The following is a 24,194-nucleotide window of genomic DNA, read 5'->3' on the forward strand; positions in this document are numbered from 1 at the left end:
TTCCCCCCCCCCCCCCCCCCAAAATGGACCATATTAAGCATTTTCTATGTTACTATAATGTTATACTGAATCTAGATCATTTTTGTTCTTTAGCTATGGATTCAGGTACAGAGGGTTGCTTTCGTTGTAACGCACAAGAGGACCGCAAACCGATAGGATACTGTAAAAGGAAGGAGATAAATACTTGCCCTGTGCACTCAAGTAAGTGATTAATCTTATTTTAGAAATTTAACCCTATTTATACTGGCAAACCTGAAGATACTTGAGCAATACACCCACACCCACCCACACACTTATACTTTGTTGCAAAATGCTTAAAAATATCTAAACATAAAAACTAGAGATGTACTTTTTGTTTGAAATGAAACAGGTAATTTTATTGAAATTTCCAATTTGGTTTGGTTTGGTTTTGAAAATTGGAAGAAAGAAAAGCAAATATTTTCATGTCATTTCATTTTCAGATGATATGACAAGCTGACCCCAATAATGAAAATATTTCTATGCCTTCCAAATCAAAAGTTTGAAAGTGCACATATACAGTGAGACACAGTTTGCGCATTTTTTCCCCTCCATTTGAGACTATGCGTGGGATTTTTTGGGAAGACAAAGGCAGAAAGTGTCTCAATAGGTTGGAAGCAGCTGTGTAATTGGAAGAGGAGAAGCATGGAGGGGATGAGAGTGTACCTGGAAGAATGGGATGTATGGTTCTTAGGAGGGGGTATATGGAGAAAAAGAATGAGTTGGGGGGGAGTGAGTGGATAAAGAAGGTATGTCTCTCCATGTTTTGTCCCTCTTGCAGTTTCATCCTCTGCCTATATTCTCCATCTCTTTCCTCCTGACAATTTCTTCCTTTTCCCTCTTTCCTTCTCTCCACTCTCCCACTCTTGCCCTCACTCTTTCACTCCTAGGAAATGAGAAGTAGCCTAATGGTTTGTGCAGTGGGCTGAGAATGCCCTCTGCGACTCCTTTGACCCTGGGCAAGCCACCTAACCCTCTATTTCCCCAGATACAAGACTCAGAGGGTCTTTTGCTAAGGTGCACTCACGTTTTTGGCATGCGCTAAAAGTGTGGCCGTGCTAAGCATTAGAGATGCCAATGCATTCCTATGGGCGTCTCTAACATTTAGCACTCCCACAATTTTAGCGTGCGCTAAAAACGTGAGCGCGCCTTAGTAAAAGATGCCCTTAGATTGTGAGCTCACTAGGGGCAGAAAAAGTACCCGCATATATTATATATTATTATTAGCATTTGTATAGCGCTACCAGACGCACGCAGCACTGAACACCTGACACAGACAGCCCCTTCTCAATAGAGCTTACAATCTAAAAAAAACAGACAGACAAGACAATTATGGGCAAGGGAAGTACAGGCTGAGAAAGGAACAAGGGGAGGGCAATTGAGTAGTGGCTAGGAGCCAAAAGCAGTGGTGAAAAGGTGGGTTTTCAGCATAGATTTGAAAACAGGTAGAGATGGAGCTAGACGTACAGGCTCAGGAAGTCTATTCCAGGCATATAATAAATATAAACCATTTTGGTTGTACTACAGAAAGACAGTATATCAAATCCATTACCCTATGCACTTGCTGCTCTTTTTGCAGCCCAAGAGGGATCCTCCACATCTTTCGGTCTCAGCTTACTATTCTTTATTCTTTTTTCTTTTATTTTCCATATGCATTCATTTCTTCTGCTTCATACACATGTGCAAAGAACCAGATGTGTACAGAAGACATACAAACAGACAGGCAGATAATTTTACGCTTCCCAATAAGTGTTCAAGCTTTTAAGTGAAATGCACCTAAAAACAAGGTGCTAATGCTTAGCCAGGATCTTCTCATATCTCATTCTTGGTGTTTTCAGAGGCAGAAATTTACTCCAACCACTCCTGCAGGTCCTGAGACCAGAGAAAATTTTATCATATAAGAAAATGGTACCAGTAATGGCATTTTGTTGTATTGCAAAAAGAGACTGATGCCATTTTCCAATACTAGACCAGCTGGGCAGGAGAAATTGGAAAATCATTTCTGTCCCTCAGGACTCTAAGGGTAGGGTAAGATTTTAGAGGAACCTAGGGAGATCTGGAGTGCTCTGAGCAACTCCAGGGGAATCTTGCTTGTTAGGCTTTAGAGGCAGTGGGGCCAGAACCCAATGATTTCCATACTTTGTATCTGCTCTTTCACTGTATTAGTCACATCTGACGTGCCAAATATAAAACTTGGATCCTTTGTTGTCACTACTAGATCAGGTTTTCTCAACCCAGTCCTCGGGGCACACCAAGCTCCATTGGGTTTTCTGAATATCCACAATGAATATGCATGAGATTGGCATGCGCGTTCTCCTTGGTATGCAAATCTATCTCATGCATATGGAGTGTTGTCACGATTTGGGTTTTCGCCAGGTACTCGTGACCTGGCTTGGCCAGTGTTTGGAAAACAGGATACTGGGCTAGATGGACCATTGGTCTGACCCAGTATGACTACTCTTATGTTCTTATGGTTAGATTTCATTCATCAGTCCATAAACCCTTAAATGTTTTTATTTTTATCAATCTTTTTTAATCAGTAAATCATTAACATCAAAGAATTGATTGCACCTATCTTTTTTTTAAATCTTATTTGCAGTTATCTTTCAAAAATGCAACGGGTCCCGTTTCACCCAACAAATAATGCTTCTTCAGGGATATGCTTCTTCAATAGTGCAATTTTTATCATGCAGTCACCCCTCTGTTATAAAGCCATTGCCAAAAATTCTGCTTCTTGGCTTCTTTCATTACATTTCATTCACTATTTACTGGGTGAAACGGGACCAGTTAGATTTTTGAAAGATAAGTGCAAATACGATTAAAAAAAAAGATAAATACAATCAATTTTTTATGTTAATGATTCACTTATTTAAAAAGATTGATAAAAAATACTAAAAATGTAAGGGTTTTTGGACCGATGAATGAAATCTAACCACATTAATGCTGATAGACAAGTGAATGCTAAGTGTCAACACCGGTGGTTTCTGAAGTCCTTTTACCCTATATCAAGAAGATCCATTGTTTATTGCTTTAGTACAAAACCTTTTTTGAATCTGTGTAAAGTGGTATGCCCTGGATCTGACATGGCTGTATATGTCTTGCTGAGGAGACGTGGAGGGGCATAATCAAACGGGACCAGCCATCTCTAAGGGCAGCCATCTGTAATGATGGCCCCGTAAAGCAGTGTACCTGACCGTATTATCGAAACAAGATGGCCAGCCATCTTTTGTTTCGATAATACGGTCGGGGCCGGCCAAATCTCAACATTTGGGCCAGCCTTAGAGATCACCGGCGATAGAGATGGCCGCCATTGGTTTTTGCCAATAATGGAAACTAATGGCGGCCATCTCAAACCCGGCCAAATCCAAGCCATTTGGTCGTGGGAGGAGCCAGCATTTGTAGTGCACTGGTCCCCCTCACATGCCAGGACACCAACCGGGCACCCTAGGGGGCACTGCAGTGGACTTCACAAATTGCTCCCAGGTGCATAGTTCCCTTACCTTGGGTGCTGAGCCCCCCAAATCCCTCCCCAAAACCCACTCCCCACAACTGTATACCACTACCATAGCCCTAAGGGATGAAGGGGGCACCTACATGTGGGTACAGTGGGTTTTGGGGAGTTTGGAGGGATCAACATTTACCACCACAAGTGTAACAGGTAGGGGGGATGGGCCTGGGTCTGCCTGCCTGAAGTGCACTGCACCCACTAAAAACTGCTCCAGGGACCTGCATACTGCTGTGATGGAGCTGGGTATGATATTTGAGGCTGGCATAGAGGCTGGCAAAAAATGTGTTTTAATTTTTATTTTTGGGTGGGAGGGAGTTGGTGACCACTGGGGGAGTAAGGGGAGGTGATTCCCGATTCCCTCCAGTGGTCATCTGGTCATTTCGGGCACTTTTTCGAGGCTTGGTCGTGAACAAAAAGGGACCAAGAAAAGTCGGCCAAATGCTCGTCAGGGCAGGCCTTCTTTTTTCCATTATCGGCCGAGGCCAGCCATCTGTTAACCACGCCCCTGTCCCGCCTTCGGTATATTGCTGACATGCCCCCTTGAACTTTGGCCGGCCCTGCGACAGAAAGCAGTTGAAGCCAGCCAAAATCGGCTTTTGATTATATCGATTAGGCCAGCATTAGGAGAAGGTCGGCCATCTCCCGATTTGTGTCAGAAAATGGCCGGCCTTCTCCTTCGAAAATAAGCAGGATAGCTACAGAAAGAGAAACTTGTAGTGGTCAATCAAATTGAGAAACTGCTTTTACTCTGTTCCACTGGGTGGTTTTGTTTTGGTTTTTTTACTGGATCCCACTGGATTTGTGTTTTTTACTGTTTTATCCTTTCTGCAAATCTCACTGTGCTAGTTAGACAGAAAGCTAAACTTTGATTCAATTTCATTTATGTAGACTGACCTGCTCACCCAAAACAATTTATTAGAAAACTAAGGGCTCCTTTTACTAAGCCACGTAGGCACCTACGTGCGCCCAACATGCGCCAAATTGGAGTTACCGCCTGGTTACCATGTGGCACTTGCAGTAATTTCAATTTTGGCGTGCATCTGAAAAATATTTTTTATTTTCTGGCACGCATAGCGGACGCGCGCCAAGTGGCATCTGACACATGTAGGTCATTACCACCCAAATTCTTTACCGCTAGGTCTATGGCTGGTGGTAAGGGTTCAGACCCAAAATGGATGTGCAGCAATGTTGATTTTGCCAAACGTCCATTTTCGTGAAAAAAGAGGCCTTTTTAACAGGTGTGCTGAAAATGATTCTGCGTGCTCCTAAAACCCACGCCTACTCTACTGTAAGCCGTTTTTCAGCGCACCTTTGGGAAAGGATCCCTAAAATGGGTAAAATTGAACTTATTGTAAGATAAATGGAAATAACTGCATACGTTTATTTATGTATTTATATTAAAAAATGTATATCCCACCTATCCCTAAGCATCTTACTATTACAGCTGTCACATAAGCTGCTTGTACAGAACAGAAACTAAAGATGAAAAACACTGCTGAGCAATTCCTCTAATAGCATCTCTTTCAACTTTACCTCAAACAGGGACATACTATGTGGGAGGCTGTTCTGCTCAGATAGAGCATCCTTCCAGAAATGCTTGTTTGCTTCTAGTCCTTCTGGAGATGCATTGCTTGTGACCAATGGAACAAAATGTGGAAGTGAACAGGTAGGAAAAAAATCTATTGTCACTAAGGATGGATGTTGTTTGTGATGAAATGTTATTTGTCACTATGTGCAAAGAGGGCACACTATGCTTAAACAGTAGCAACAGAAACAGAAAAAATGGGAGCACATAAAGACCATAAGGCCTATCAAATCTGCCCATCCATAGTGCCTACTATCCTTTCCTTTGCTATAGAGATCCAACATTCAGTGTTGCTCAAGTTACTTTGTAAAAGTAATATATTACACTTTAATAAAAGAAATGTTAAGTATGAAAAATAATACATTACAGGTACTAGTTATTTGTTTAATAAAAGTAATAAGTTAAAGTAATTTATTACAGTTACTTGTTAAGTTACTGTGGGGCTCATGTTCAAAGCACTTACAAAGTTCCATAGGTTACTCTGAGGGGCATTTTTGATATGATACTCAAGTCCAACTTTGGATGTTTTGCACAAAACGTCCAAAATCTGAATAGGAAATAAGGTCATTTTTGAAAAAAGAAATAAGTCTATCTTTTTTTTTTTTTTTAATACTGATTCAAACAAGGTTTTGTGCTTTGGATGTTTTGGTTTTTTGGTCCATTTTCAAAAATAAAAAAACAAATAAGTGCAAAATGTAGAGATTCATGCCATTGGGATGTAGGAGGAACCAGCATTTTTACTAGACTGGTCCCCCAGACATTCCAGGAGAGCAATGGGGCCCCTAGAGGTCACTTCTGTGCACTTCATGAAATTGCTCCCAGGTGCACATCTCATGTTTGCTCCCTTATCTTGTCCCCTGAGCCCTCCAAAACCCACCAAAAACACAGTTCCCCACTGTATACCACTACAATAGCCCTTATGGGTGAAGGGGGCACCTATATGTAGGTACAGTAGGGTTTTGGTGACTTTGGGTGGGATCACAGTTTCCACCACAAGTGTGACAGGTAGAGGGAGATAGGGTCCTGGGTCCCCCACTGTGTACTGCACCCATCACTACACTGTTCCGGGGACTATCCTTTGCTTCTTCATTCCGGAGCGTTCTTTCAATTGGAGGTCTCTTCTTATGGTTTCTGCTCCATCCAGGGTATCCACTCTAGTGGCTATCTTCATGTCATCCGCAAAAAGGCAAACTTTTCCTTCTAATCCTTCAGCAACATCTCTCACAAATATATTAAACACAATCGGCCCAGTACTGATCCCTGAGGCACTCCACTACTCACCTTCCTTTTCTCCAAGTAGATTCCATTCACAGCCACCCAATCCAATTCATCACTTAGGGTCCTAAGTTCAGCCCTCTCAGCTTATTCATGAATCTTATGTGAGGAACCATATCAAAGGTGTTGCTGAAATCCACGTATATTGCATCTAGTGCATGTCCTTTATCCAGTTCTTTGGTCACCCAATCAAAGAAATCAATCAGATTCATTTGGCAAGATTTTCCTTTGGTAAAGGAATGTCCCTGTGACATCTCACCCATTTTGCCTTCCTCAAGGTTATGCATATTTAGATATTTAACTGTGTCTCCATATGATTTATGAATAAGGCTACTGACTGCTTCAAGTGATTTCAAAAAGGTTACTTGAACAAGTTCTTTCAATCTTCTACATTTTCCCAGGCTTGTTGAATTGCTTACCAAACTGATTTTGTTGAAGTCTGTATGTCAGTAATACTTCTTGGGGGGACATCAACGTGGGCTAACGTTATTTTACTGTTAACCCCAAGTATTAGTAACTGGTCTTATTGAATAAAATGAAATGTGCTAAAATAACATCTCTTAAAGTGACATCTAGTGGCAAAACAGTGCTTGTAGATGGCTCCTTTTTGCCTTCTCAGTACAGGCAGACACTGCAAGACTTGTAAAATTTTGAAAGAGGAAAGATGTGGAACACAAATGAGAAAATTTAGCATAAGAAAAATATTTAAAATAATAAATATTCATTTTCAACTGTGTAATTTGGTTTGCAGATGTGCTTTAATTCACAATGCAAGAGTATTGACAAAGAGTGGATACACTGCTCAGAGAAATGTAAAGGCCATGCGGTAAGACTTGAGTTCTCTCTTGTGTGTGTTGGGAAAGATTGGTCTAGGCTAAGAAATGTAGCCTACAATATTTAGTGGCATTTATCCAGATAGGAGAGGCTCCTTCTCAGATAAGAATTTTCCTATGTATTGCTAATATTCAGCACTGACACTGGAATAACTATCCAGACAAGTTAGGACAGCTATTTTGGCATTTAAAGCTTTACCCAGATATTCAGCATCAGTATCTGGGCATAACTTTTTTTGTTTTTTAATTACGCATACTTCCAATTACATCTCAAGTACAACATTTGAAAACAGAAAATTCTATCCATTCCAAGGAAATAAGTGACAAAGCAAATACAAAAAATTAAAAAGCTAAAAAGAATAGTTAGTATTAATAACCTCAAAATTAGGAAATAAAGGGGGGTGGGGGGCATAGGAAAGTGGAGAAGGAGAAGGAGAAGAACCTACCCACAAACTAACAAAATAAAGATAATTTCTTCCAGAGGCTACCGGTTAAATATTTATAGGAGTTTAATCTATTCAGTGGAAACAACATTCAGTATGGGAGAAGACGCTACCATTGGGATTGGAGGTTTCCTAGCTTCCAGAAAATTTCTTAGATGAGCCGGGTCAACCTGGGTATAACTTTAAATGCCAAAGCCAGAATTTTAAAGCAACACTGGCCAAGGAGTTTAAATAATAGCATTGATAGAGGCCTAACTAGAAAATGTTCTGGGAGGTGTGCATGGGAAGTAGGGGGAAAAATATAACATTAAACATAGCACACCATGCCAAATCCCAATAATAAAATCACTAAGGACGTCTTTTACTAAGGTACGCTCACGTTTTTGGCGCCCGCTAAAACTGTGAGTGTGCTAATAATGTGTTATTTGCAATAATGAAGAATACCATGGAACTTTTTATCTCACCACAGAAGCTTGAAAACCTAAATGTATGCAAATTAGTTCTTTATTAAATCAGCTCTTTATTATGCAAAATGATTAACACAGCTTTCATTGATGCTTGCAAGACGAGTTATTCATGGAAAGAGAGATGCTATTTATGTTCCTTCTTGTGAGGGTCAGGATGGTAAGGTGTTGTCCGAGGCTCCAAAGGAGCAACTGAAAGTATCCAATGATTTTTAAACAAATCCCTTCTCTCATCTCAGTCTATTCAAAAATAGATCTCCCTTTTTCAGAACCCCCATTCACTGCAATCCCTGGAAACCATCCTCCACAGCAGCCACTGGGGGGTTCCCTGGTAGGTAGTGGTGGAAGGGCAGGAGCAATCCCCAGGCAGTCTGGCACTGGAGGCTTCCTCAGTTAAAAAAAATCAAACAAACCTTGCTTTGTAATCTTACGATACTACTGCCAAGAATTAGATATTCCAGCAAGTAAAGTCTTATTCAAAAAAATGGATCAGGAGTGTGTGTGTGTGTGTGTGTGTGTGTGTGTGGGTGGGTGGGTGGGGGGTATTTTTTCCACCACTGACAGATTGCAAGCCTGAGTTGAGTTCCTTTTTTTTTTTTTAATTTTTTATTTATTGAATTTCAAATTTTTACAAATGAATATCAATTTGTAAGGTAATACAGAGAAACAGTTATAAGGCAAATACAAAATAAAAGATATATATATCTAATCGTAATATTCTAACTCTTCCTTAGACCACAACAGTTATTGGGGGGGAGTGGATTTAGAAAACTAAAAGGAGAATTCAATAAGGAAAATCAAATTTTAAACCACCTGTTCTTTATCCCGGCATCTTCTATTCGCTGATTCAGTTGTTCCAGTCTGGCGGCTAATTGGATTTTTAGAGTCCAGAAAAACCTTCAGCTGACACGGTTCAAAAAAGACATATTTGACACCTAGTAAACGTATCACACATTTACAGGGATAAACCAATGTAAAAGTTGCACCCAAAGTTTTTACATCTTCTCTCAGGGTCAAGAATTGTTTTCTTCTTTGCTGGGTCACCTTTGTGACATCAGGGTATACCCATATTTTTTGACCGCAAAAGAGTGCTGAGGAGTTTTTGAAATATAATTTCATAATCGTATTTAAGTCTTGCTCAAATACTAAAGATACTATCAAAGTCCCCCGGTTAGATATTTCAGCCATAGAGTCTTCCAATAATGCGGTTAAATTCTGCAAGTCGATATCATTCCTCTGAGGGGCTATGTTCACCATATTTACTGATTGAGAAGCCTCTCCACGTTTCTGAATAGTTGGAAGGTAATAAACTTTATTACAAGGGGGAATGTCTTTAGGAGAGAGCTTCAGAATCTCTTGTAGATATTTTTTGAAGAAATCATAAGATGATAATGCAGGTGAAATTGGGAAATTCAATAGTCTAAGTGTAAGACGTCGATTAAAGTTCTCAATTTGCTCTATTTTGCGAAATGTTAGCATTTTATCTTTAACCAAGGTGTCCACAGTCAATTTCACTGTATTTACCTCTTTTACCTGAGATACTTGATTTGATACCTCTATTTTTATTTTATCAAAAGCTTCTGACATTGTAGACAGTTTACTCACTATTGTAGACATTTCTTTAGTAGATTTAGCCACCTCAGCCGAAAGTCCCCGGACCGCTTGCCAAATAGCCGTCAGGGTAACCTCTTGTGGGGCTCCTTGCTCCAGTATGTCTCCTTCTGCTTGTCCAGGGGAGGAACCGCCGATCAGGCTCAAACTGTCGGCGTCTTCCGTCTCAGCTTGGCCTGTAAACCCCGCCCTGGAACTTGCAGGACACGGAGGTCGCGTCAGCTCAGGCGGCGATAGCGTGGTATCCGGTCCCAGAATAGACGTCGCTACTTCGGCGTCACTCAACGCGGGACTCGCCAAACCATGTTCCACCGGGAAGCTTGTCATGTAGCGGTCTAGGGTCTGCTGTATCGGAGACGAGGTAAAGGCTATCGGCGGTTGCCTTTTAATCGCCGCTTTCCGCTTAGTATGAGGCATTTCAACACAGGAAAAATAAGAATGAGGTATTTCCAGCAGACTCCCGAGGCGCTCACGCAGCAAGCTAGGACGCCATCTTGCCACTCCCCTCCCTGAGTTGAGTTCCACTTTTCCACTTTCTTTGCAGTTCTGTGGCAGTATAGTCATGGTATTTCCTTCAGTAGCAATGTGCCAAAAGACATTATCACAGTATTTGCGAACCTGTGTTACTGCAGTAAATTTATGGAACTACAAGCTGCCTTAGTGCAAAGGATACTAAGGGGCCCTTTTACTAAGCCGCATAAGCAGCTACGTGCGCCCAATGCATGCCAAAATGGAGTTACCGCATGACTACTGCATTGCCCTTGTGGTAATTTCATTTTTGGCACGCAGCGCACCCCAAAAATATTTTTTTTTAATGCGCGTCAGCTACGTGCACCAAGTGGCATTTGGCAAGCATAGGTCATTACCACCCGGTTACCACAAGAGACTTTATTGCTAGGTCAATTGCTGGCGGTAAGGTCTCGGACCCAAAATGGACATGCGGCAATTTTCATTTTGTCGCACTGAAAAATGGATTGGTGCGCACCCAAAACCCGCGCCTATACTACTGCAAGCCATTTTTCAGTGCATCTTAGTAAAAGGACCCCTAAGTTCGTACCCAAGGAAATGGAGGGTTAATTGGTTTTCACATGGTCACGTGGAGGGGCATAATCGAATGCGAACGCCCATCTCCATGGGCGTCTATCTCCGAGAACAGGTACGTGAAGTGGCGGGACAAACCGTATTGTCGAAAAAAATGGACGTCCATCTTTTTTCCGATAATATGGTCCAGCCAAATGCATCGGATTTGTGCAGATTTGAGCTGGGCGGTATCGTTTGTCAGCGATAATGGAAACCAAAGGCGCCCAGCTCAAAAATGACCAAATCCAAGGCACTGGGACGTGGGAGGGGCCAGGATTCGTAGTGCACTGGTCCCCCTGACATCCTAGGACACCAACCGGGCACTCTAGGGGGCACTTGTAACAATTTAAAAAACAAAGCAAACTACCTCTGAAGTCCTTAGCTCCCTTCCCTTGGGTGCTGAGCCCCCCAAATCCCCCCCAAACCCACTCCCACAACATTACACCATTACTATAGCACTTATAGCTGAAGGGGGGCACCTAGATGTGGGTAAAGTGGGTTTTGGGGGCGGTTTGGAGCGCTCCCATTTACCACCACAAGTGTGACAGGTAGGGGGGGATAGGACTGGGTCCACCTGCCTGAAGTCCACTGCACCCACTAACAACTGCTCCAGAGACCTGCATACTGCTGTGATGGAGCTGGGTATGACATTTGAGGCTGGCATACAGGCTGGAAAAAAAGTTTTTAAACTTGTTTTTTTTTTGGGTGGGAGGGGGTTAGTGACCACTGGGAGAGTCAGGGGTGGTCATCCCCGATTCCCTCCAGTGGTCATCTGGTCATTTAGGGCACTGTTTTGGGACTTGTTCGTGAAAAAAAGGGGTCCAAAAAAGTGACCCAAATTCGCGCTAAAAACGCCTATTTTTCGATTATCGTCCGAGGACGCCCATCTCTCATCAGCCGATAAACACGCCCCTGTCCCGCCTTCACCACGCCTCCGACACCCCCCGTCAACTTTGGCAGTTTCCGCAACAGATTGCAGTTGAAGATGCCCAAAATCGGCTTTCGATTATACCGATTTGGGCGCCCATGGGAGAAAGACGCCCAACTCCCGATTTGGGTCGAAATATGGGCGTCTTTCTCTTTTGAAAATAAGGTGGAGTGAGCATCAGTAGGATTTGCACTGCTCTAATCATTAGATTACTCTTCAAGAGAGCTGCTGCTAAGAACCTGAACATGATGAACTGGCTGGAAAAGGAAGTGGCTTTCCTTTACTCAGTAGCACTGATGTCTTTAGATCTGAGTGATCCAGCTTTAATCTTGTTACATTAAATCCCTGTATAGGTTGTATCCCTGAACAATGGCTATCAGCTCAAAGTGTAAAGTAATATTCACCGAGCACTGAGGGTTTTGGAGATTGTTGAACTTCTATACTGCAGCAACTTATCATTTCTATAGCACTAACAGATCTACCTACAAATTAATATACATTTTGAAACAGTGGATCTTTTCTAGGGTAAATGCAGAGGGAGAGACCTTTTGCCCAGAATGATTGAAGAGTAATAAAGTGTTTATCTTTGCTTAGGTGTGTAACCATGAGCTGCAGTGCCAGTGTGAAGAGGGATGGGCTCCTCCAAACTGCGATGTACTTCTCTTTCCAAAAGTGAGTAGCATCTTACAAAGGTTTACACCAGTGCAACCTAAACACATTCCCACAAAGCATCAGCTACCTAGGTTGTCTCTTCACTGAACATATTCTCCTTTTCTGCTTCTGTACAGATTCAGGGGCCCTTTTATTAAGTCACGTAAGCACCTATGCACGCCCAACGTACGCCAATTCCATGCTACTGCCCGGCTACTGAGTGGCCCGTGCAGTAATTTCATTTTTTATGCACATCCAATACGTGCGTCAGAAAATATTTTTATTTCCTGGCATGCAGGCAGTAATCGGCATTTCGATGTGCATTGACCATTACCGCCTGGTTAATGCTTGAGACCTCACTGCTAAGTCAATGGTTGGTGGTAAGGTCTCAGACCCAAAATGGACGCGCGCCAATTTTCATTTTGCCGCACGTCCATTTTCGGCCCTCCCCCCAAAAAGGCAGTTTTTAAAGGTGCACTGAAAAAAGATTCTGCGCGTGGTCAAAACATTTGCCTACACTATCGCAGGCCACTTTTCAGCACACCTTAGTAAAAGGACCTCTCAATGTTGCTTATACCAAACACAATGTTTCTTTAGACCATACATCTCTTCTGTCCTACAAGCTGATACACGCCACCACCTTCTCTTACATGAGCACGCAGTTGTGGAATGCATTACCTACAGCCCTGAGAACCATTGACAAAATAACTAACTTTCGCAAATCTTTGAAGACACATCTCTTCAATAAGGCCTACAAAGAGAACCCATAGCCTTACAAAACTACCTCACCAACCCACCCAGTTATTAAAATCCACCATCTATACTATCCTGCCCAATACCTTCCTCTCTCTTCCTTTTCTTAATCTCTATATATTACTAATGTATCTGATATCCTGGAATGACACGTCATAACAAAACTCTGTAAGCCACATTGAGCCTGCAAATAGGTGGGAAAATGTGGGATACAAATGCAATAAATAAATAAATATTATATAGTTTTTGATTTGGATTTGATTACAAACATGTCCAAACATGAGCTCAAGACGAATTACATTTCATGTAAAATAAATATTTTCCTGCCCCAGAAAGCTTATAATCTAGGAGACTGGGAGACTGGGCGTCTAAATGGCAGATGACGCTTAATGTGAGCAAGTGCAAAGTGATGCATGTGGGAAAGAGGAACCCGAATTATTGCTACGTAATGCAAGGTTCCACGTTAGGAGTCACCGACCAAGAAACAGATCTCGGCGTCATTGTTGATATGTTGGAATCCTCTGCTCAGTGTGTGGCAGCCGCTAAGAAAGCAAATAGAATGTTAGGTATTATTAGGAAAGGAATGGAAAACAAAAGTGAGGATGTTATAATGCCTTTGTATCGCTCCATGGTGCGACTGCACCTCGAATATTGTGTTCAATTCTGGTCACTGCATCTCAAAAAAGATATAGTGGAATTAGAAAAGGTACAGAGAAGAGCGACGAAAATGATAAAGGTTGTAATTAATTAAACTCTGGAATTCATTGCCAGAGAATGTGGTAAAGGTGATTAGCTTAGCGGGGTTAAAAAAAGGTTTGGATTGCTTCCTAAAGGAAAAGTCCATAGACCATTATTAAATTGACTTGGAGAAAATCCACTGCTTATTTCTGGGATAAGCAGCATAAAATGTATTGAACTTTTTCGGAATCTTGCCAGGTATTTGTGACCTGGATTGGCCACTGCTGGAAACAGAATGCTGGGCTTCATGGATCTTTGGTCTGTCCCAGTGTGGCAATACTTACATACTTATGCATGGTTCGGGAAAAGGTATCTTGCAAAGATACCTCACAAACAGGGAAGATAGGGTTTCTGGATAGTGAGGTTGCACAACAGACCATGGTAGGCCAGGTGCCCTTAAATACAACTAAAGATCAGACAAAAGATGTCAAATCAATAGTTTCAGGTACTAAGCATCATGCAAAAAGAACAACAAACATACTCTGAAATGTCTATATGCAAATGCTAGGAGTCTAAGAAATAAGATGGGAGAGTTGGAATATATTGCACTAAATGAAAAATTGGATATAATAGGCATTACTGAGACCTGGTGGAAGGAGGATAACCAGTGGGACACTGTCATACCGGGGTACAAAGTATATCATAATGATAGGGTAGACCGGACTGGTGGAGGGGTAGCATTGTATATTAAAGAGAGCCTTGACTCAGATAGATTACAAATTCAGCAGGACACAAATCACACCTTTGAATCACTGTGGGTTGAAATTCCATGTATAAAAGGGAAAAAATGGTGATAGGAGTGTACTACCGTCCGCCTCGCCAGGATGAGCAGGTAGACACAGAAATGATAAAAGAAATCAGAGACGCGAACAAAATGGGCAATGTGATAATAATGGGTGACTTCAATTATCCAAATATAGACTGGGTAAATGTAACATCGGGACACGCTACAGAGATACAATTCCTTGATGAAATCAAGGACAGCTTTATGGAGCAACTGGTGCAGGAGCCGACGAGAGAAGGAAAATTCTAGACTTGGTCCTTAGTGGAGCGCATGATCTGGTGAGGGACGTTATGGTACTGGGGCCGCTTGATAACAGTGACCATAATATGATCAGTTTTGACATCAACCTTGAAGTAACTGTACACAGAAAGTCAAATACGTTAGCGTTTAACTTTAAAAAAGGAGACTATGATAAAATGAGAAGAACGGTAAAAAAAAAACTTAGGGGGGCAACTGAGAGAGTAAAAACTGTACAACAGGCGTGGACGCTGTTCAAAATACCATCCTGGAAGCCCAGCCATACATATTCCGCGAATTAGAAAAGAAAGACGGAAGTCCAAAAGACACCCGGCCTGGTTGAAAAGTAAGGTGAAGGAAGCTATTAGGGCTAAAAGAAACGCCTTCAGAAAATGGAAGAAGGAACCGTCTGAAAATAACAAGAAACAGCATAAGGAGTGTCAAAGCAAATGCAAGGCGCAGATTAAGAAGACCAAGAGGGAGTATGAAAAAAAGATAGCATTAGAGGCAAAAAACATAGTAAAATTTTTTTCGGTATATTAAAAGCAGGAAGCCGGCAAAAGAATCGGTTGGGCCGCTGGATGACCGAGGGGTAAAAGGGGCGATCAAGGAAGACAAGACGTAGCGGAGAGACTGAATGAATTCTTTGCTTCGGTCTTCACCGAGGAAGATTTGGGTGGGATACCGGTGTCGGAAATGGTATTTCAAGCGGACGAGTCGGAGAAACTTACTGACTTCACGGTAAACCTGGAGGACGTAAATGGGCAGTTCGGCAAACTGAAGAGTAGCAAATCTCCTGGACCGGATGGTATTCATCCTAGAGTACTGATAGAACTGAAAAACGAGCTTGCGGAGCTACTGCTAGTGATATGCAACTTATCCTTAAAATCGAGCGTGGTACCGGAAGATTGGAGGGTGGCCAATGTAACGCCCATTTTTAAAAAAGGCTCCAGGGGAGATCCGGGAAATTATAGACCGGTGAGTCTGACGTCGGTGGGGGAAAATGGTAGAGGCTATTATCAAAAACAAAATTACAGAGCACATCCGAGGACATGGATTACTGAGACCAAGTCAGCATGGCTTTTGTGTGGGGAAATCTTGCCTGACCAATTTACTTCAATTCTTTGAAGGAGTGAACAAACATGTGGACAAAGGGGAGTCGGTTGATATTGTGTATCTGGATTTTCAAAAGGCGTTTGACAAGGTACCTCATGAAAGGCTACAGAGGAAATTGGAGGGTCATGGGATAGGAGGAAATGTCCTATTGTGGATTAAAAACTGGTTGAAGGATAGGAAACAGAGAGAGTGGGGTTAAATGGGCAGTATTCACAATGGAGAAGGGTAGTTAGTGGGGTTCCTCAGGGGTCCGTGCTAGGACCGCTGCTTTTTAATATATTTATAAATGATTTAGAGATGGGAGTAACTAGCGAGGTAATTAAATTTGCTGATGACACAAAGTTATTCAAAGTCGTTAAATCGCGACAGGATTGTGAAAATTACAAGAGGACCTTACGAGACTGGGAGACTGGGCGGCTAAATGGCAGATGATGTTTAATGTGAGCAAGTGCAAGGTGATGCATGTGGAAAAAAAGAACCCGAATTATAGCTACGTCATGCAAGGTTCCACGTTAGGAGTTACAGACCAAGAAAGGGATCTGGGTGTCGTCGTCGATAACACACTGAAACCTTCTGCTCAGTGTGCTGCTGCGGCTAAGAAAGCGAATAGAATGTTGGGTATTATCAGGAAAGGTATGGAAAACAGGTGTGAGGATGTTATAATGCCGTTGTATCGCTCCATGGTGCGACCGCACCTTGAGTATTGTGTTCAATTCTGGTCGCCGCATCTCAAGAAAGATATAGTAGAATTGGAAAAGGTGCAGCGAAGGGCGACTAAAATGATAGCGGGGATGGGACGACTTCCCTATGAAGAAAGACTAAGGAGGCTAGGGCTATACAGCTTGGAGAAGAGACGGCTGAGGGGAGACATGATAGAGGTATATAAATAATGAGTGGAGTGGAACAGGTGGATGTGAAGCGTCTGTTCACGCTTTCCAAAAATACTAGGACTAGGGGGCATGCGATGAAACTACAGTGTAGTAAATTTAAAACAAATCGGAGAAAATTTTTCTTCACCCAACGTGTAATTAAACTCTGGAATTCGTTGCCGGAGAAAGTGGTGAAGGCGGTTAGCTTAGCAGAGTTTAAAAAGGGGTTGGACGGATTCCTAAAGGACAAGTCCATAAACCGCTACTAAACGGACTTGGAAAACTCCAAAATTCCAGGAATAACATGTATAGAATGTTTGTATGTTTGGGTAGCTTGCCAGGTGCCCTTGGCCTGGATTGGCCGCTGTCGTGGACAGGATGCTGGGCTCGATGGACCCTTGGTCTTTTCCCAGTATGGCATTACTTATGTACTTATGTACTTATGTAACCTGCGTTAATGTTTTGATAAGCTTTATTGCACATTAACAGACATTATTTAATGCAAGAACTCTAAGAGGCATCATTCTTGTGGAAAAATTGATTTATTGTGATTTTAAGAATTCAATGAAGATTCTAAAAATAAATTATTAAAATAATTTACCAAAAATGCAATTATGTGACCAACAATACTACAATTACCTATTTATTATATTATCAATCTGATTTAAAAATTTCACTATGATTTCCTCACTTTTCCTATTTCTCTTAAGGTTTATGTAACTCTAGGTTGCTCAGTGAGCATCAGGTTAGGTTACTTAAAAGTTTATTGGACTGGTAGTTGAGTGACAGGGCAAAAACTGACACTTTAATCTTCACACTCAGCACACCTCTAGCAATCAAAGTAGTGTACACATGGATATCTGTTCCTAACCATAAAGGGTTTATTCAAACTTGGAACAGATCAAATAAATGTGACAGTACTTTAAAGCAACTATTTACAGGAATTGTATCTGTCAGACAGTTTAGGTAAGTTAATACTTACAGATAAAGTCTTTTATATTCTCCTCCCTAATTCTCTATTCTTAAATACAAGTGTAAAAGTTGGTTCTCTCCAGAGGGAAACCTGGTGCTGGAGGCTTTACCTTGGCTTCTTTGCTAGACTTTTCCTAGTCTCTGCGTTCTCCTTCTCAGGCTGGATGTGTAGCATCTCTTCTTCTTTATCCATTACTCTTCCTTAAACATTGATGGTGCCCTGGGTCCCTGTTCCAGTTGTCATCTGAGGTAGACCAGCAGCTTTCCAGATTCTGCAGCTAGTTCCCACTCCTAGCTCTAGTGCATCTGAGACTAAGTTAGTCAGAGATCTTTCTCTCAGTAGATAAAGATGCTGCAGTCAGATTATTAGCTATATTTTGTCCCCTTGTATTGGTCATAATAATTGGTCAGGGAGCCTGAAACCAAAACCCTGGTCCCCTTGCTGCAAGGGACAGTGGCTGAGGACCTGGAACCTAAGACAAGAAACCCTACCTTGGGCTGGATATTTATTCCAGTTCAGAATTTTTTCTCCATGGGATGTATCCTTCCACGCTATCAATCAGGAAGAAGAACATAGCCTCTGTTCTATAAGCTTTGGGGTAAGAAAATGGTCAGAACTGTTTTACTTTGGTAGTGTAACTAAAGCTAAAGACATTTTTAAAATAAATAATACCTTAATAATAGTTTGGGAAAATTCCTAGCAGTAAAGTGTGCAATCTTTTTAAAATACTAAGGGCCCCTTTTACTTAGCCGCGTAAGCATCTACGCATGCCCAACGTGTGCCAAAATGAACTTACCGCCTGACTACCACATGTCTCTTATGGTAATTGCATTTTTGGTGCACATCTGCTACATGCATCTGACAAAATTTTTTATAATTGGAAGCACTTAGTGGAAGCACCAAGTGGCATCTCACATGTGTAGGTCGTTACCACGCAGATTCTTTACCACTAGGCTGGTGGTAAGGTCAGATACCCAAAATGGCCGCGCAACAATTTTGATTTTGCCACACGTCCATTTTCAGCAAAAATTTTAAGAAGGCATTTTGGTACGTGCGCTGAAAAATATTTCTGCACGTGCCCAAAACCTGCGCCTACACTACCGCAAGCCAATTTTTACCACGGCTTAGTAAAAGGGCCCTAAATGCTTGTACTACATTCCCTGTCAACAAGTTTCAAAGTGCAACTATTGTTGAGTAAAAAAAAATACTTTCTTCTATGTTTTAAGTATTTGCTATGTAACTTCATGGAGTATTCTCTAGTCTTGTATTTTTTTTTAATCCACTCAGGATTTTGTAGAACTCTACCAGATCTCCCCTCAGCCATCTATTCTCCAAGCTAAAGAGCCCTAACCTCTTTAGCCTTAAATCATTCTACCCCTTTTATCATTTTCTTCACCCTTCTCTATACCTTTTCTAATTCTGCTGTAGCTGTTTTGAGATGCGTCAACCTGAATTGCACACAATACTCAAGGTGTGGTCTCACTATGGAGTGATACAGAGGCATTATGATATTCTTTATTTCTTTCCTAATAACTCCTAGCATTCTGTTTGCTTTATTTGTCTCTATTACACACTGAGCACGAGTAAATGATTGTGCAATTTTGTAAAAACCGTTTTCTGTTTGTAAAAGTGGCTTAACATGCAGAAAACCGTTTTAAGGGTCTCTTTACAAAGCTGTGGTAAAAAGTGGTCTGCTGTAGTGTGGGCGCATTTATAGGCACGCACTGGGCCATTTCTTTTACTGCAGCTGGGAAAAAGGCTATTTTTAATGTGCTGGGAAATTGGCCCGCGCTAATATTAAAACTAGCGCGGATCTATTTACGGCCTGAGCCCTTACCGCCACCCATTGACCTATCAGTAAGGGCTCACATGGTAAACCACGCAGTGTGCGCCAAATTATTTCTACCATAGGAATCAGCATGCGCCAAACTCAGAATTACCACCGGGCACATGTGCCCTGGTTGTAGTGCCGATTGGGCACATGTTAGCCCTCCCATCCCTCTGTAAAAGGGTCCTTAGAATATTATCTCCAGTCAGGCAACTTTCAAATTTTAGGCTGAAGTAAATACCAGTTTACCTGAAAAGAAAAACTGATGAAGAATTGCCCGCTCCATCTACACCTAAAGGTGCTTAAGCTGTTTGATTGTGCAGTTACTTTTACCAACAGAGAAAAGGGACAAACTCAAGAGACAAAATCAGTGAAGATTTCCCTTAGACACAAACTCACACTCCTGTGAGTTAATGTACCCACAGGGCTGCAACTCCTACAAAGGTTTCAAAGTTGTGCTAAATGTGATCATCACACATGACAGTACTAACTAAAATGCCTGAAGGTTAGCATCCATTTTTGCAAAATGTAGCTATGGGATGTGAATGATCTCCTGTCTCCTCTGCATCCATAAGTAAATGTCACCAGTAATTATTTTGTGTGTTGCTCTTCATTTGAGCTGAAGGGGTTGAGGGGACTCTTTAGCCCATCAGGGGGCTTCTAAAGCCCACCTGGGGTTCTCTAAATGCCCTTTAATTTATGCCCTTGATATGAGAAGTAGGGCTTTGTCACATGCAGAAAATCTTTACTGTGAAAAATGGCCGACAAAGTCTTGTTATTGACCTCATTTTTATAAAACATCCCACTAATAAGCTGCATTCCTTATGATTTTGCAGATAGCAACCTAACTTGAAGATTAAAGAAGGAATCAAGGAAGACCACAAACAAAAATGGAATTTTATTATAGACAAACACCATCTCCAGAAGCGTGACAGCCAAAATCATTTCATCGGATTCTTTTTCTCTGTATAGTTGACTTTGTTTAGGAGGTGCTAACCATGCTTACATTCCCCAAATTCTATATATGGCGCTTTAAGTTGTGTGCACTAATAGGGTGTATGCAGCCAAAATGTGCACACAATTTAATTGATTAGCAAGTCAATCAGTGCCAATAATTGGTACTTAATTCAAATGTATGCACACAACTTTATAGAAGTAGTCTATAACATGGTGTGCGCAAATTCTAATATGCACAGCTAAAAAGGGGACATGGTCATGGGTGGAGAATAGGCTGGTTGTGGGCATGCCAAAATAAATATTTGCACTGTTATTGAATACATCCGATATGCACCTACGTTAGGCACAGTTATTTAGGCCTGGTTTTAGGTAGCCTAAATGGGTGTGCCTAAATTTTAGGCACAAGAAGGGCAGATGCATATATTCTATAAAGTGCGCCTAACTTTAGGAGTAGTTTAAAGAATAATGTTGAGTGTGGTTTTTTGGCACCGATTTACAATTTTATATATTATCTATTGATCCAAAAAGAATGACTGGGACAAAACTTTGAGGCTTGTAAGGATGAAATTAAGGAAGATTAGTTTGGGGGGAATGTGTCAGTTATTAGATGTACTCTGGGAAACACCTGACTAATTAGAGTTAGTAATATGCATTGGACATAGTGTGGTCAATATTCAGCAGGGATATATACAATAACACAATACAGCACCTGTTAACTACCATTAGATAACACATAACAACACCACCATATAAGTGGAAGGTAATGGATCAATGCTAAACATCCCAAACAGGACTAATGTCCAAACATAGGAGCTACAGCAGTTACAAACACTGGCAACTTAACCACCAGAACTAAATAATAGTGGAGAAAAAACGCACAAGGCAGAAATAAATTCCAATCAACGCAAAAGTGTTTGGTAACTCTAATGAAAAGAAGTCGTCAGTTGGACTTGTTTTTCATTAGCTAGAGTTACCACACACTTTGAGTTGAGTGGAGTTTTTTTTTTTCTGTGTTATGCGTTTTTCTTCACTATTATTTAGTTCTGGTGGCTAGGTTGCCAATGATTGTAACTGCTGTAGCCCCTATTTTTGGACATTAGTCCTGTTTGTGGTGTTTAGCATTGACACATTACCTTCCACTTCTTGAATTTATATGGTGTTGTGGTTACATGTTATCTAGTGGTTAGCAGGTGCTGTATTTAGTAGGGTGTTCTATTAATAAATTTTTTAAGGTGTACTTTTGAATCATATTAATGTAGCATTTTATATTAATGTCATTCTTTTCTGGGTTAAGGGAAGTTTAATAAAAGAGAAAGCTCCTGTAATATTGCTGGTGTTGGTTAGTGTGTGTGTGTGTGTGTGGGGGGGGGGGGGGGGGGTTAAGGGAACTTTAATTAAAGACAAAGCCCCTGTGATATTGCCAAAATAAGCAAGTAATCTACACTGATGAGCGATGAATTATGATATCTCTGTACAGTTAAGGAACTATAGCGTGCCATTTGAAGCAACTGGTTCCTTTTGAAAGAAAACAGCAAATTGGGCCTTGTACATGGTCCTCAGTGCCCAGGTTCCAGGTTACTTTACTGCTAGGGGTGCACACTTAGGGATCCTTTTACTAAGGTGCGCCAAAAAATGGCCTGTGCTGGTATAGACACATGTATTGGACGTGCGCAGGTCCATTTTTCAGCACACCTGCAAAAAAGGCTTTTCTTTGGCCGAAAATGGATGTGCGGCAAAATAAAAATTGGTGTGCATCCATTTTAGGCCTGAGACCTTACTGCCACCCATTGACCTAGTAGTAAAGTCTCATGTGTTATCTGGGCGGTAATGGTCTAAATGCATACAATGCCGATTACCGCCCAGTTAGCACTGCACTCTGGAAAAATGAAATTACCGCCCGGGCCACATGGTAGCCCAAAATTGACACACATAGGATGCACGCAGATGCCTACATGGGTTAGTAAAAGGACCACTTGGTCATCAATGTCTGCAATATACTTTCATTCAAAATGAAATAGGAAGAATCAATGGGTTTCCTGATTCATTCAGAAATAATATGAAAGTAAATAGGAATTTCATTCCTTGTACATTTGTTTCTTTATTAAACACTCCTTCTCCTCCAACATTAAGTAAGATGCAGGAAACTTCAAACAAAACCAAGCCTCTTCTGACTCCTCTAGACCCTCTCAGAATTCTCTCAAACCTTAATGCATAGCCAAGATCGAAGTAGGGCAGGAGTGATCTGCAGTCACTTCAGTTGCACGAGTGCCATACTTCAAAATAATGCTGTGGGTATTCTCAATGTTCTGCATATATCAGCCTATGGGGTTGGGGGGAGGATAGGAAGGGGGCAAGGGTGGGCCAGGCCATAAACTGTTTTGGGGTTTATTTTTTTCCTTTTTTCCCCCAAATAAAAGGAATAAATAAAATAAAACATAAAACAAATCCACCCGCTCCCTCAATAAAATGAAGCATTCATCAGTGTATACCTCTATTAAATGTACCATCTGGCCAAGCAGCAATAATGATTTGCTGTTAGGATGTTATACATTAATGAACTTCGAATGTAAGTGCTCATCAAAATGATAGGAAAAAGTCAGAAAAACAATAAGGGCATTTTCGAAAAAAAAAAAAAAAAAGTCCAAGTGAAAAATGCACAAAATCAAACCATTGGGATGTAGGAGGAGCCAATAGTTTTAGTAGACTGACCACACAAACATCCCAGATCAATGGGACACTGCAGTGGACTTCACATAAAATGTCCCAGGTACACATCTCACTGTTAACCCCCTCATATTGTATGGCAAGCCCTCCAAAACCCACCAAAAACCTACTGTACCCAACTGTACACCACTACAATAGCCTTTATGGCTGTAGGTGTCACCTATATGTGGGTACAGTAGGTTTTTGGTGGGTTGTGGGAGACTGACATGTTCTACCACAAGTGTAACAGTTAGGGTGGATCATGAGCCTGAGTCCCCTTCTCCACAGTACACCACACCAACCACCAGGTTACTCAAGGGACTTGCTTGCTGCTCTAATAGAACTGGCTATAACATCTGAGGCTGTACTAGAGACTGGTAGTATCTGTTGTTTTCACATCTTTGGGGAGTGGGAAGAGGCCAGTGACCACTCAGGTAGTAAGGGGGGGGGGGGTCATTCCTTTATTCATCTAGTGATTATCTGCTCATTTAGGGCACTTTTTGTGGCTTATTTGTTCTAAAAACAGGTCTAGCTCAAAACATCTTAGCTTTAGTCCTGAACATTTTTGTTTTGTTCCATTGTGACTTTAAAATGTCCAGGTCTTAGGAATGCCCAAATCCTGCTCTTAACACGCTCCTGACATGCCCCCTTGAGATTTGGACACACTGCAGGTGAACAGCATAGAAAAACATCTGGAAAATGTGTTTTGAAAATACTGATTTGGATGTTTCTATGAGAAAAACATCCAAATGCTGCTTTATGTCATTTTTTATATGTTTTTCTCTTTTGAAATGAGCCCCATAGTAGTCTATGGAACTTTGTAAATCCAAATGCTTTGAA

The 24,194-nt window shown here is 41.4% G+C and overlaps 1 protein-coding gene and 1 long non-coding RNA gene across 2 annotated transcripts in view; both read left to right on the plus strand.

Moving 5' to 3' along the window:
- LOC115469717 (zinc metalloproteinase-disintegrin-like brevilysin H2a) overlaps positions 1-24,194 on the plus strand; it is a 107,109-nt gene that overhangs the window by 40,922 nt on the left and 41,993 nt on the right. The window contains exons 15-16 of the mRNA XM_030202504.1: positions 9,704-9,807; positions 12,340-12,417. Coding sequence (XP_030058364.1) covers positions 9,704-9,807; positions 12,340-12,417 — 182 coding nt within the window. The remainder of the gene's footprint in view (positions 1-9,703; positions 9,808-12,339; positions 12,418-24,194) is intronic.
- Positions 165-20,581, plus strand: LOC115469313. The gene is made up of 5 exons (XR_003941990.1): positions 165-201; positions 5,069-5,192; positions 7,138-7,212; positions 12,340-12,417; positions 20,531-20,581. It is a non-coding gene; the product is annotated as an uncharacterized LOC115469313 (long non-coding RNA).

The sequence above is a fragment of the Microcaecilia unicolor genome, chromosome 4 (genome assembly GCF_901765095.1).
Source record: "Microcaecilia unicolor chromosome 4, aMicUni1.1, whole genome shotgun sequence".
Taxonomy (NCBI): Eukaryota; Metazoa; Chordata; class Amphibia; order Gymnophiona; family Siphonopidae; genus Microcaecilia; species Microcaecilia unicolor.